The following is a 13,928-nucleotide window of genomic DNA, read 5'->3' as shown; positions in this document are numbered from 1 at the left end:
ACACACCAGCATTTACACATGTATACACACACTGACACAGGCAAACACAAACACACTCACACACCTACCCATCTGCTTGAACACACACATGCACACACCTACACGCCTGTACATCGGTAGGCACACACACAAACAAACACACGACTGTCTGCACCAAAAACACGTACGCAGTGCAAAAATCATAAATATTCCTCTTGGTTCTCAAAGCCGAAACAATAATCACTATTTCACTATTTCACTATATCACAATTTATTTTGATTATATCATAATGGGTTTGAAATAAAATTAAAAGGACACAGAAGTACACTTTTGGAAACCATCCAATATTATTTTAACAAACATGGGGAATAGAAATCAAGCCAGATAAGGTAAAGGTAGACTGGACAGCCTCTGAATCCATCGATTCCATGCGCCTGTGCTGCCTCTGTTGTCATGCAATCGGATGAAATGATGCCATAAATATAAAGGGCTGCACTGACTATCCATCAGATACTGAACGTGGCTAGTCAGTCACACCTCTAAATGGCTTCTAATCAGGTATAATGGAGAGCCTTGTTCTTTATCATCTCCATTTTCCCTAGTTTAATGAGGCAGTCTCTTTTCAGAGGCCAAATACAGTGTGGAGGCTTTCCTGCTTTCTTCTGGTGCCAACAGCATTTTGGGGAGAGGACTACTCCATGGGCATTGAGTTTGGATACTGAGACTGGACTGGATGTTGGAAATTATGAACAAACAAAACTTCATCAACTCATGGAATTGAATATACAGTAACACTGAAGAGTGTGTACATGTCATCGGCAGAGAAAACTTAAATATTAAAAAATATATAGCCACGTATACCTTACACACACAGCGCAAGTGAATCAGAACAGGCAGCATCCTCTGCTTAAGAACATGAGGAGATTTAAGAGGATTACTTTTGCAATTTTCGAGTCGATGCATTATTCATAATCCTTTGGATCGCTGGAGCCAAATTGCCAGGGAAAAAAAAGGAAAAGAAATACTGATTCTTAGCAGTCATTGAGGGGATGGTTAAGGGAGAAGGGTGTCGCATTTGCAATTTGACAACAGATACTCAAACTCCCAGACAAGCCAGCTGGGATGGGAATTCACAATACATTTAAATTTTACAATTGAATTTGGCCAGTTCACTACTACTGTCTACAGCCTGACCGTAAGAGTCTGATGGCCAACTGCAATCATGTGTATTACAACCATGGTCAGCAGTCAGCCTTGTATTCATATGTTACAGTAGGAGTAAACCAGTTTGCATTTGTATTGTTAAAACTAGACAGATAATGCAACAATATGGCTTGGATTTAATATGGCTTGGCTAAGTCCTTAACTCTGACTAACAACTTGAATAAAGTGGAGTTTATGTTGCTGTATTTCTGAAGAAAAAAGAAATGTTCTTCAAAAAAAACATTACTTGTGTGCTACAGAAAAAAGGCTTTTATCTTACTCCTGGACAGAGTGAGCGATAGACCTGAGAGGAACATGCAGAAGAGGTGCGCATGAATATGACAGGTGATATCAATCCCACAGAGCTGTCTGAGGAGAAGACACAGAGTCCTCACAGAGAACAGCTGCTGCGCACGCACACACATATACACACACACAGTGAGCACTTTATTAGACTCTTTTTTTTTTTTTGTCTTCTGCTGCTGTAGCCTATCTACTTAGAGGTTTGATGCATTGTGCATTGTGTTCAGAGATGCTCTTCTGTATACTGCTGTTGTAATGTGTAGTTATTTGCGTTACTGCCACCTTCCTGTCAGCTTCAACCAGTCTGGCCCTTCTCCTCTGACCTGATCTTATGAAGTTAACAACGTGTTTCTGCCCGCAGAACTGCTGCTCACTGGATGGTTTTTGTTTTTGACACCATTCTCTGCCAACTCAAGGGACTGTTGTGCGTGGAAATCCCAGGAGATCAGCAGTTTCTCAGATAATCAATCCACCCTGTCTGGCAACAAGAATTATACCTCAATCAAAGCCGCTTTGCCACAAGATGACATTTCTTCCCCGTTCTGACATTTGGTCCGAAAAAACAGCTGAACCTCTTGACCACGTCTCCATGATTTTATGCATTTAGTTGCTGCCACATGATTGGCTGATTAAATATTTGCACTAACAAGCGTGTCCAGGTCTACCTAATAAAGTGCTCACTGAGTGTATATACTGAATACATACACACGCACACACACAGACACACAAATGTATGCATTGCACAGTTCAAAATCATGCACTGAAAACAGCCTTGAGAGAGAGGGCGGGCGAGAGAGAGAAAGACAGAGAGAGGGAGAGAGAGATAAAGAGAGGGAGAGAAGGAGGGAGGGAGAGAGAGAGAAAGAGAGAGAGAATGCAGTGCTGGCTGACATTCAGAGACATTCAGCTGACATTGCTCTGCAATGTGCTTTTCCTCACACAGCCACCTACAGCCCCGTCTGCCTTAGGGGACCAGCCCTCATGGCCTAACGTTCAGCTTGTCCTCCTCCCCACTGCAACGACTGCGGTTATTTAACCACATGCCGGTGTGCAGGTGCTGCTCCGGCGTGCGTGAAGTCATGTCAGCCATCAAATGTTACAAAAATCCAATGCAAGTACAGAAGTGCACGCTTTCTAAAGTCCCCTGGTTGCATTCAAGGGCATGTATTGTGAGGACACGTCCATTTCTACAGTAGGTTAACTCATGCTGTGTGACCCTATACACACGCATCGATGGATGTGAACTAAGGCTTCAATCAGCGAATAAAGCATTGAGAGGCAAGCGGGCCCCAACTGTTTCAATAATGCAGTGTATATAATAATAATAATGCATATGCAACAAGCTGAAGTTGCCTACACAATTATCAGAACACGCTCCACCTTGCCCGGAAAGGCAGCTGAGTCGTGGTTTATGAAACGGGCGGCAAAGTTAACAAGCTCGTCTGCGAAGATGAGGGGATGGTCTGTAGCCTAGTGGCTAAGGTACATGACTGGCACCCGGAAAGGTTGGTGGTTCAAGCCCCATTGTAGCCGCGATAAGATCCACACAGCCGTTGGGTCCTTGAGCAAAGCCCTTAACCCCGCATTGCTCGAGGGGGGATTGCCTCCTGCTAAGTCAATCAACTGTCAGTCGCGTTGGATAAAAAGTGTCAGCTCAATAACAAGTAATTAAAGATGAGCAAAGCAGAATAAACGAGCGATGAAGCTCCATGCCGTGCGGAGGATTGGGGGGGGCGGTCCTCGGCGAAACGTGTGGCACGGTTGAACCGGCTCGTGCCGTCTAATTCCGTCCTTTGAGAACGCTCCGTCTGAGGCCGAACAAAGGTCGCCTGGAGGCCCAATGAGAAGCAGCCGCTATGTGTTCGTCTCCCGCCGGGTTCGTCGTTTCTGCCAGACAGGCGAGAGAGCCATCCCCCGCCTCGTCTAACAGCTACAGCCACAGAAGGCTGGCCTGAGTGCTCGAGGGACTGCATATACCAGAATCTAGAGGAACATCCCAGCTAACACAAAATGTTTTCACAATGTTAAGGTTTTGTCTATGCAAATGGAAGGGGGAAAACCCGAACATTCTCGCAATGCAGCGCCAATGTTATAACGTTGACAAAACATTCCAGTAACAATTTTATAACATATACACTGCAGCAATATTGTGGTAATGTTCAGATTTTCCCATTCCATTTGCATTATATCCCAAGCTAATGCAAAAATATTGTGCCAATGTTGCTGCAATGAAGTGGCAATGTTACTGGAATGTTTTTTCAAGGTTATAACATTGCCACTACATTGCAGCAAAATTGTGGGAATGTTTTGTGTTGGCTTGGAATAAGACGCTAAGGCAAAGAGAAGGGGAAAACCTGAAGGACCGTGGCAGTCCCTGAAAACCTTCCTCTTATTTCATGGTCGGTTGGAAGTCTATTAGGGAGCAAATTTCACCAAGACTAGGCTGCGTTTAGCAAAACATTCAGTTAAATATATTCAAGGTTCACGTAAAACAAAAAATATATATATATATTTTTTCCCCTAGAGGAACCTGTGTCGCATAAATACTGATGAAGCACTCAGTCAAAGCTAGGGAGAGAAAACACTGTGATTCTACAGCAGGGTCTAGCGCAGTGCGTTCTGAATAAAACATTGCTGTGTCCTAATTGAATGCCTTTGAATACCTGCCGACAGTGCTATTCTTGCACAACAAAAATGCCGAACCGGAAACATATGCTTTCAGAAATGCCTTATTATACATCTACCTGAGGTCATTATGACCTCAGCGGAAGCAAAATCTGGCTTAATGCTTTGATATCATTTATGCAAAATGACCGGTGGTAAATAGCAGCGAGCTCTGAACTCTAATAATGATTACAGGAACATGAGAACACGCCTGCGTGGATAATTGCTTGTACACTATCAAAAGGAAAGAAGAGGGGTTGATGGTTAAAAAAAAAATCTGATGCTTGTTGCTAAGATACCGTGAATTTCATATGCACCGTAACCGGGAAAATGAAAGGGAAGGGAAATGTTTAGTACAAAACCCCCGGCCTGCTTTCCTTACATAATTAAACACGGTTGTTTTTCCTTTTTCTTGGCGTTAATGAGATTACGTTTTAAGCTACTGTACAATCAATTAAATGTCAGCACTTTAGAATTGTACAATGTATTAACCCTCTGTAATGTAAGATCACAAATATGTGATTAGCTTGTTCTTAACTAAACTAGTCAGTTATAATACTGACATAACAATCACTACTGTAATTGAAAATAGTTCTAGAACAGCTGCTTAAAGTGTTTTGGGGAAAAAAAACATTCCAAAAAAAGGTTTAAAAAAGGCAAAGAAAATGTTTTCTTTTCTAACATTAGTTTCTATCATTCTAGCACAAAGCACTGAATTTTTAGCTAGCTATGAACACACCTTGTCATGCCTTTTCAGCAGATATATCTAAACCAAAGATAATAGAGAGGTTGGAACCCGCAATAGCCACCTGAATAGATTCCCAAACCCGCAAGAGCCGGGTGCCTCCACGCCCATCCCAATTCTTTACTTTTCCAGGTAATTGGAAGAGTTTATTTGGAGCTAGGCCTAAAAGCCTGACTGGTGAAGTAGGCAGAAGACCAAGCCCGTCTGACAGCTCTACAGGGCTGAGATACTGCCTGTGCTGAGCTCTGTCCTTCTGAGGGCTGGCAGGCCGTTAATAACGTCCGCAAGATCCGATTGATCAGATAGAGAGCTCAGTCCACCGTAGATACTGAGATCTGAATGTCAACATCACTCGTTCGGGCCTCAATTCCGCAGACAAATTAAGCCAGCGATGAGGACAATATACAACGCATTATCTGTTGAGTGAGAGAGAGATAGAGAGCTATATTATGTCAGTTAAAGCAACGACTGAAAGGAAGCCCTTATTGACTGCATTAGTGACAACCTGGCTGTATGATAAGAGGTGATTCACATTTCCGCTCGAGAAAAACAAAGAAAGGTAGCAGAACGTGAATTTGTACATGAATGAATGGTAACATGACTGCCTGAGGTTAAATCAGCTTGGCATCTCTGTTGTTTACCCCCAGATCTTTGCTTATTCAAGCACAGCGATACTTCTCACCGGCACACTGTCTAACACGCGCCTCGGCCATTCTGCATTCATTGATTGCCGTAGCTGTGTTTCAGCCGGTGCAGTAAAAGCTGTCCTGGCGGGGTGGCCCTTCTTACAGCAGGCTGGGGATAAGTGATGGCCCTCACCACCGAAGGCCCTTAATCGTTTTCTTTCTCATTCGGGGACGGCCGCACGTCCCCCATGGAGGACTCCTGCAGCCACTGCCGTGCCGTGTCACGACTAAACAGCCAAAACCGGGCTTCTTTTTCCATTTCCTGCTCGTGCGGAGAGACGGAGCTCACTAGCGCCACTGCGGTCAGCTCCAGTTCAGGTCATTCGGATTTTGTCATAATCTGTGTTTTTTCTTCATCTAATGCCGCTCCATGTGCTGATTTTCTTTAAGTCATAGTATTATTAGAACAATGCAGCAATACTATGTGGACGAATCAGTGGCCGATTATGTCACTCTCTTAAAACACTTTTACTGGAGGAGGCGCATCGGCTCCAAATTGTACAACATGGCGGCGCTGGTAAACTCGACTTCAAAATGCCTTTCACAAGCCCGTGGATAGTCAGTAAGGGGCACTTGATCCATATATTTCTCCAGTCGATGGTCTCGACTCATCTCACTGTGTGTCCGCCAGCCCTGAACCTGGCCGAGTGCAGAGACTGCAAAGCCATAAAGTTGGATTTTTGGCCTTGGGTTGAGGGAATGACGCCAACTAGTTACTGTTACTGCGGCCCTCTTTTGCTCCCTCTCCTGCTGGAGACGCAACAATGAAGACCTATGCCCAAACGACCAGGGGCCATTCGGCTAGCATAACCTGTCTTGAACTTAAATTTCCAAGGTCTGACACTCCACTAAATCGGAGTAAACTAGAGCTTTTAAAACCCCAAACTCTCTCAGAAATGAGAGTAGGGGAGGCTAAATGGGTTTAGCAGAGACAGAGATTGTTAGAAGTGGGTAGTTAAATAGCATACCTTACTGGAATTCCCACCGGCAGCCTGTCATTGTCATTGAGAGACAGGTTAAATTCATTTAAAATGCAAAAGGTGAAGCCAGGAGCAACAGCATGTCCCACAGAATGCATGCAAGGAGTCTTTTATAGACTTCATTGAAAAATGGTCAGAGTATGGACATAAGAAAGTCGCCTGCATAAAATACATACACTGTATTACAAGACAGGCTCAAGGCACTGCACTTTCCAAAGACAAAAGAAACGGACAAAAAGGATACATTTCAAGGACATTAGACTCAATGAAACTGCCACAAGGAGCATTGCGTTATATCACAATAGGCTAAAGTGAGAGTGTGTGAGACACATTCCACATTCTTTTTAAGCTGTCTGATGAAGCTGCTCTTTGAAATTAGAGCGATTAGGTTTGGAAGTTATTCTGCCCCTTTGTGACATGAGGGAGAAAAATGTTTACCCTGGAAAACAGACCAGGTCTTTTTGCAACTGCTTGTCAATTTTTCCCATGTGTGCACACAAGGTATAACACTTAAAGTCCAGGGATTACAATACACAAGTGTGTGTGTGCACATGTAACCCTACCTCTGCTAAATTCTCATTTCCCCTGTTTTCAGGAACCATGGTGAGCAGGGAGGCCAGCAAAGGCACGCTCACCAACTCGGAGTCTGACTCCGAGACGGCGCCCTCGCTGGGCCAGGAGGGGAAGTACTCCCTGGACTCCGGCAGGCAGCAGGTGAGGAAGAGGAACAAGGCGCTGCAGGTGCGATTCAAGGACATCTGCGACGCCCAGAACGAGCAGGCGGCCGGCAAGGGGGGCAAGCCCGTCTCGTACAAGGTGGCATACCGCAAGTACATGACCGTCCCCGCCCGCCGCTCCATCCCCAACGTCACCAAGAGCACGGGTGTCCAGACGTCTCCCGACCTCAAAAAGCGCTACCAGACCTTCCCCTTCGAGCGCAAGAAAGGCCATGGCCACTCCATCAAGCACGTCGGAGGCTCCGAGGGCTTCAAGAGTCACAACAACGGCTTTGTGGCGGACCACAAGGGGGCCAAAGCCAGGGAGGGCGCCTCAGACTCCTCCCAGTGCCGGGGGAAGGGCAGCGTGAAGACACAAGCCCTGCTCCACACCAACGAGTGCATTGCCACCGTGGAGCACCACACGGGCGGCAACTGTGCCGACGCCCTTCTGCTGGGCTTCACCGACGAGGCACAGTGCACCCCCCTCGACGCCCCCGGGACTCCCAACTCCGGTCTGGAGCCCGAGCTGCAGATATGCAGCGGCAAGGCCAAGTCCGGAAAAAGCTTGCGTCCGGGGGAGGAGGACTGCAACCCGTCAGCCAAGCGGCAGCTGTTGAACTTTGACGAGGCCTCCACCAGGACCCTGCGGGACACGGGTTCCAAGGTGTCCGGGCCCATCGCCTGGAACTCCCTGACTCAGGTGGAGTGCCTGGAAAGCCCGTCGGCCCGGAGCAAGCGCAAGAAGGGCCTGCAGCTCAACGGGCTGCAGACGCAGTCGCAGACTCTGCCTCGCGCCGGCTGCCCCGCCCAGGCGCAGTGCCACGCCCGGCCCGTGCGGGCCCCCGGGGGCCCGGACTGCGCGGCCGGGCCCGAGTCCGCCTCCGCCGAGGCCTGTCGGCAGATCGTGCCGCTCGCTCAGGACGGGGATCTTAAAGCACAGCTCCAGGTCATGGAGAACCTGATCAGCTCCAGTCAGGAGACCATTAAAGTGCTTCTGGGAGTTATTCAAGAGCTGGAGAAGGGAGAGGCCCACAGAGAAGGGTAAGAGAGAACAACCCACTCCGCATGCGCATTAACATGGTAATATTTAAATCCGCAAATTCAGTTTAACATGCGACAAAGGGCTCCAGCTTTCACATGACAGGGATGTCTCAAACCCACTACTACTCCATGATATTGTCTATGCATGTGTTAGTTATCACAAATGAGTAATATTTACAGAAATATATCAAATGAGATATTCAGGGAAGTAGAGGTTGAGGTAAAAATGGGTTATGCTTTCAAACTCCTTTCACCGGAAAAAAAAAAAAACTTTTATGAAAGTCTTTCCCAGGATTAAGCAGCTGAACTCACAAGATGCACAGAATACCCTCGGTTGTGCCGGAAGACTTGCTCACAACACACACCAATTCCTCAGAGCCTGTAGCTCAGTAATGTATACCTACAACACAGCTCGAACCACAGAGGGTGCTACAAACATAAAACTAACAATTAAAAATTGATGTAGGTTTCCTCTTGGTGTCTGCGTCACCTTCTGGTGCCATCCTTAATCACGTAAAGGCTTGAACACAACCGGTCCATCTTAAACAGCTGAAGAAATGCGTAAATACTTCTGCCTTTTTCAAAAATCTAATATAAGAGCTGAGGGGGGGAAATCCTTGCCATGTTGCATAATATGATACATGCCACACATGAAATACAGATGAATTTTAGCACCCAAGAAAAAACTTGCATGGAACAGGTCTGTGGAAAGCTATCCGACATATTATATTGCATGTCAGCCCAGTGAATCTCTCTTCATTACACTTTAGAAAAGGGGCAGTATGTCATATTGGATACAAATGGTGACAATTCTGTATAAAACAGCTTCTACAGCACCTGTAAGCTAAAAAGCAGTGTTAGCAAGTTATTCTCATCCAACCACTACTGCCCTACTGGAAATACTGAATATAAAATACAGCTGGATGACCTCTCAAGACTCGCACTGTAGGAAAGCATACAAATACATAGCCTAAACAGAAAACCACTGAACGCAGTCCACAAGATCCTTTCCCATCACACTTTTCCCCAAAGCAATTTTCTGTAGAGTTTCTGTCAGATTGACTCAAAACAATGTACTGACCATCACCTGACTTATCTCTTTAAAAAAATAAAAAAATATAACAGTATTGGGACTGCTGGGGGGCTCATCCTGCTAAGGCACTGTTAATCTGTGCATAAGTGCTACAGTCTGATACTATCCAGGTGCCCACAGGGCTTAGCATGCTTGGCTCTAGCGTTACCCAGGTTAGGAAGGGTTTCAGTCAGCAGGGATTGCAGCATCTCATCGCACACCAGTGACCTAAGCTGGTTGCTCGGGCCCTAGCGAGTCCACCTACTCTCAGGTGCACATGAAGGGTACTCCTTCAATGGATGTAAAAGCTTTGGAGTCATGCAGTAAAATAGTACCCTATCACTCCTAGGACTATTTCACCACTAACAGTCAGCCAATCCCATGATAATGAATTTTCATGCGTAAGGCCTCAAGAGTGTATGGAGCCTTTCCCTGGGAAAATCATGGCCATTCCCAATGCTTCTGCTCAAAATGAGGCTTAAATAGCACAATGGACCTCAATGGGGCGCTCTAAGCAGCAAAAATTAATGTTAAAAAAAGTCAACAGCAACAACCAAATGTAATGGCATGGTTACTCACAAACATTAACACACCTCATTTTGCATGGTCACATCAAAAAATACCCGTATTGAAGTACAGCAACTGTGTAGCTATATCAATGCAAAGTCTCAACCAAAGCACTGGAGTGCCGTGGAAACATTGTTTTGGTGAACACTGATCAAAACAGTACTGACACAATGCCCCAGAGTCCTGCCATGCTTTGGTTAAGACAGTGTGGATGTACACAGTCGGTGCACTTTTGTTGGACGTCGTTTTCGATGAAACCATGCACAAGGTGTATGCATGCTTGTGAGCAAGTGTTGTTATATTTTGCTGTTGAGTTTTTTGGCTGCACATTTTTAGCACTTTGAGCACAGCAAACTTTGACCCTTTTAAGGTCTGTTGCATGAAGGTCAGCAGCAGCAGATAACTAGAAAAATTATTTTGCTGAGATAACTCAGCAAAAGCATCTGGATGGATGGATAGCACTCTAGGTTAAGTGGAAATATAGCTTTATTTTATTTCTAGTTGAACTTCCCCTTTAAAAATCTAACCAAATCCTCACAAAGCTTGACCTCAGATTTCAGGTCTGGATGCCGAGTCCTAACAGATGCTCCGTTGTTGACGAGGGGTAGGGAAGTTTAAAGCTCAAAACTCAAAAAATGAAATGCCTCTAAACCCAAATGGCCTACTTATTTTTAAAATCCTGGAATCGGACTTCATATTGCCCAAACAAGAGTAATGCAAAAGACACATTCTCTACCAAGCAAATGAGTATGTGCATGTATAAGCAGCACCCTGTTCTTTTCAAACATTTTCAGCAGGCTTATTTGAATGTATAATGCTGCAGTCTCCATAAAGTACCAAGACAAAGAGTATATTTTTCACTGGCCAAGTTTAATAACCCTTTGAAGAGTAGCTTATTTTTTGTATTATTTTTTTTCCCCCAAAACTTCTGTAAGAGCGCCATTGTTTTTAACCATCCTATTATGTTAAGATTTTATGACCGCTTTTATGTTTGGGGTCAAATCGAGCGCAGCAGTTTAAAATAAACACAGAATTCTTGTAATAGAAATATTTTGACACTTTGGATGTTGCCTTCTTAGTTTCCAAAATGACTAGCCTTTTATCCAGAAATATGAAAAATCTGTGAGAAACATTTTAGAGCCTAAGGTACAGTAAGTAAAAGTTTGGCACCTGTATGAGAAAGTGCCACCAGAATCATCCGCAAAGAAATTTGAGATAAGAACCCCACACAAATTTGTATGCAAAGTTGGTAGAGGACTTGGCATAGCAGTATGTTTATTGCATGTTCATTGCATGTTTACCATTTAATCCCACCAAATTAAAAATCATAGAAATCATAGTGTCAATATGAAACAAGATTACCTGATTTTTAAGAGATGTTAAACATTAAATGGGGTCAAATTGACCCTAAACATAATAAGAGTTAATTATCAGCAGTGTTACAACATTACATTGTTACATTACACTACATTATAAGCATTTGGCAGACGCTCTTATCCAGAGTGACGTACAAGAACAAAGTGCATAACCACAACAAGAATGTGCAATTAAGAAAATTCCAATTGCGTATTTGTGATCTCACACCTTAAATGTGAAAGAAATAACTCATTCCTGAGTAACAAAGTCTTATGTTTGCATTTAATACCTGGCAAGTACAACAGGGAGGCACCTTTCACAAAAGCGCACCAGCAGGGTGTGTACAGCAAAATAACAATAGTCCAATGTTGTTCAGGGCCACCCATACAGTACGTACTGACGGTGCTACGCAGACATCCGTGTAGAGGACACTGATTCTGGAGTGCGCCCAAAGCAGTGATTAAAAGCTAATCCAGACCTAGTTCCAAAAGCCAAAACCACTTTGAGCACTTAGAGGATTGCTGCTGCATGTAAAATAATTAACATGTAACCGATTTGACAGAGGTTTGAAGGCTGCCGGCAGATTTTGACAGGAAGCCGCAGGGGTTTCCATAACGGCGCTTCCCGGGCCAGTTTCCACCTTGAGGAACCTTATTTGTAGCAACTGCGTGCAGTCGGTCTTTCACTGTGTTTGTTATACGGACCCTACAAACCACAAAAAAAGTTATAGCATCCGCACGGGCGGTGAAAAGCTCTTCTGGTCATAAGCCTTCCAAAGATATTACACTTCGCAGCCCCGTTTGATAGTATTTTCTACTTTCGCTTTTTCAATTTCCCAGATCTAGAGCCTAAAGATGGTGCTTTATTAGTCCAGTCAGGAATACTAATGCCAGTGTCAACACGCTACATTACTCTTATTCTCTGCTTTCAGCTAAAGTACAGAAAAAGTACTGAAGCCCCACAGGAGAGGTGATTAGTGAGCTCAGTTAAATTCTATAATACCGCTACTTTCATGATACCACTTTAATATTTCACCGTCGTTAAGATGAAGCAAGTACATTTCAGCGCCCTCACATCTGAGAGCATGCATACATCTGTAGGCTCAGTAGTGAAAGTTTCTACTTCCACTTTATTAGCTTTTTAAAATCGTAGCACATCCCTCAGGTGGATTGCACCATCAACATTTTTTACTATGAGTATTTACTGGTGGTATACCATTAAAGAATGTCTGCCCTCCTTTCATATTTAGCACTTCTTTATTCAGAAAGGTAGACAGCAGGGAGGGTAACAGAGAAGGGATCACAGCTCATTAGTTGCCATGGCGGGGTATCGGACCCCTGCTGTAGTGGGGGACTGGGGATTTGGCTTCCTTGCACGCCTCACCGCAAAAGCATTTTGCCACTTTTCTATTGAGAAAAGACACACAGGCTGTGTAGTTTTGTCATCCTGCATTTTGTATCAATAAAGACTATGGAATATTTCATAAATATTTTATAAATGCGCAGTTGTAACAACTACCTGCGGTTTCAGACGGAGGCTGGTCTCTTTAACATTCGCCAGGATTACTGGAGGATCCAGAGCACCAGGCTCTTTGTCACACAGGCAGGCCACGTCTCCCTGACCCCCCAGTAAAATTAGCAGCTTCCCACACACCGCCATTATTCAGCCATTATCAGTGGCACGCCGGCAGACACTGCTTGCCAAGGCTGGGGTGAGCGGGGGGAAAGGGGGGGGTGGGGGGGTTGGAGGACACGACTCGCCTTTGAAGAAAGTTGACATCTATAACCAGCTCAAGGGCCTGGGCCAACAAAAAAATAAAAATAAGAATGACAGAGAGGGAGAGAACAGAGAGAATGAGAGAGGGAGAGAGAGAGAAAGAGAGGGGGCAGAAAGAGGGAGAGACAGAGGAAGAGAGAAGCAGGCATAAAGAAGGGGCTGGAGATGGAGAGAGAGAGGGCAGAAAGAGGGAGAGACAGAGGGAGAGAGAGAGGGGGCAGAAAGAGGGAGAGGCAGAGGGAGAGAAGCAGGCAGAAAGAGGGAGATGGGAGACAGGGAGAGATAGAGAGAGAGAGAGGGATATAGAGACAGAGAGAGAAAGTGAGAGGGAGAGGGAGATAGAGACGGAGAGGCAGAGAGATAGAGAGAGAGGGCGTTAGAGACAGAGGCAGAAAGAGAGGGAGAGAGACCAAGAGTAAGAGAGAGCAGCACTGACGCATGTCCACTGCAGAACACGGAGTGCATTGCTGTCTCCTGGGTTTCAGTGTTAAAGCATCACTCGGTTACACCTACTGCAGAGGCCAAGGCACATTCACCTGGAAAGCACAGAACACATTCGTAATGCCTGATTTTTCACATTCATTAATTTTTAAATTAATTAGGCTTGCTCCTTTCATAGCACTTCCCAGCATTGCCCACATATCATATTGAAATCCATTTCTAAGCTGAAATTCTGATACCCGAGGGAATAGCCCTGAAAAATTTAACTACAAACACTACAACTGCATAAAAATAAGATTTTCTGGAGTTTTTGTAGTGTGACCCAAGTTGTCTCATAGTACAGTATATCAATTTTAGCAGTATTTAGCATTTAAAATGAAGTATGTGACCCAAGT

At 44.8% G+C, this 13,928-nt stretch overlaps 2 protein-coding genes across 2 annotated transcripts in view; one reads left to right on the top strand and one right to left on the bottom strand.

The window, feature by feature from the left end:
- Window positions 1-13,928, bottom strand: part of dock1 (dedicator of cytokinesis 1) — a 254,821-nt gene that overhangs the window by 129,545 nt on the left and 111,348 nt on the right. The window lies entirely within an intron of this gene.
- LOC133115426 (inhibitory synaptic factor 2A) overlaps window positions 1-13,928 on the top strand; it is a 30,514-nt gene that overhangs the window by 4,067 nt on the left and 12,519 nt on the right. The window contains exon 2 of the mRNA XM_061225338.1: window positions 7,157-8,321. Within this exon, the coding sequence (XP_061081322.1) occupies window positions 7,162-8,321 (1,160 nt within the window). The 5' untranslated portion in view covers window positions 7,157-7,161. The remainder of the gene's footprint in view (window positions 1-7,156; window positions 8,322-13,928) is intronic.

This window comes from Conger conger, chromosome 2 (assembly GCF_963514075.1).
Source record: "Conger conger chromosome 2, fConCon1.1, whole genome shotgun sequence".
Lineage (NCBI taxonomy): Eukaryota > Metazoa > Chordata > Actinopteri > Anguilliformes > Congridae > Conger > Conger conger.
The sequence above is the reverse complement of the archived record's forward strand: the minus strand, read 5'-3'. Positions and strand labels throughout refer to the sequence as shown.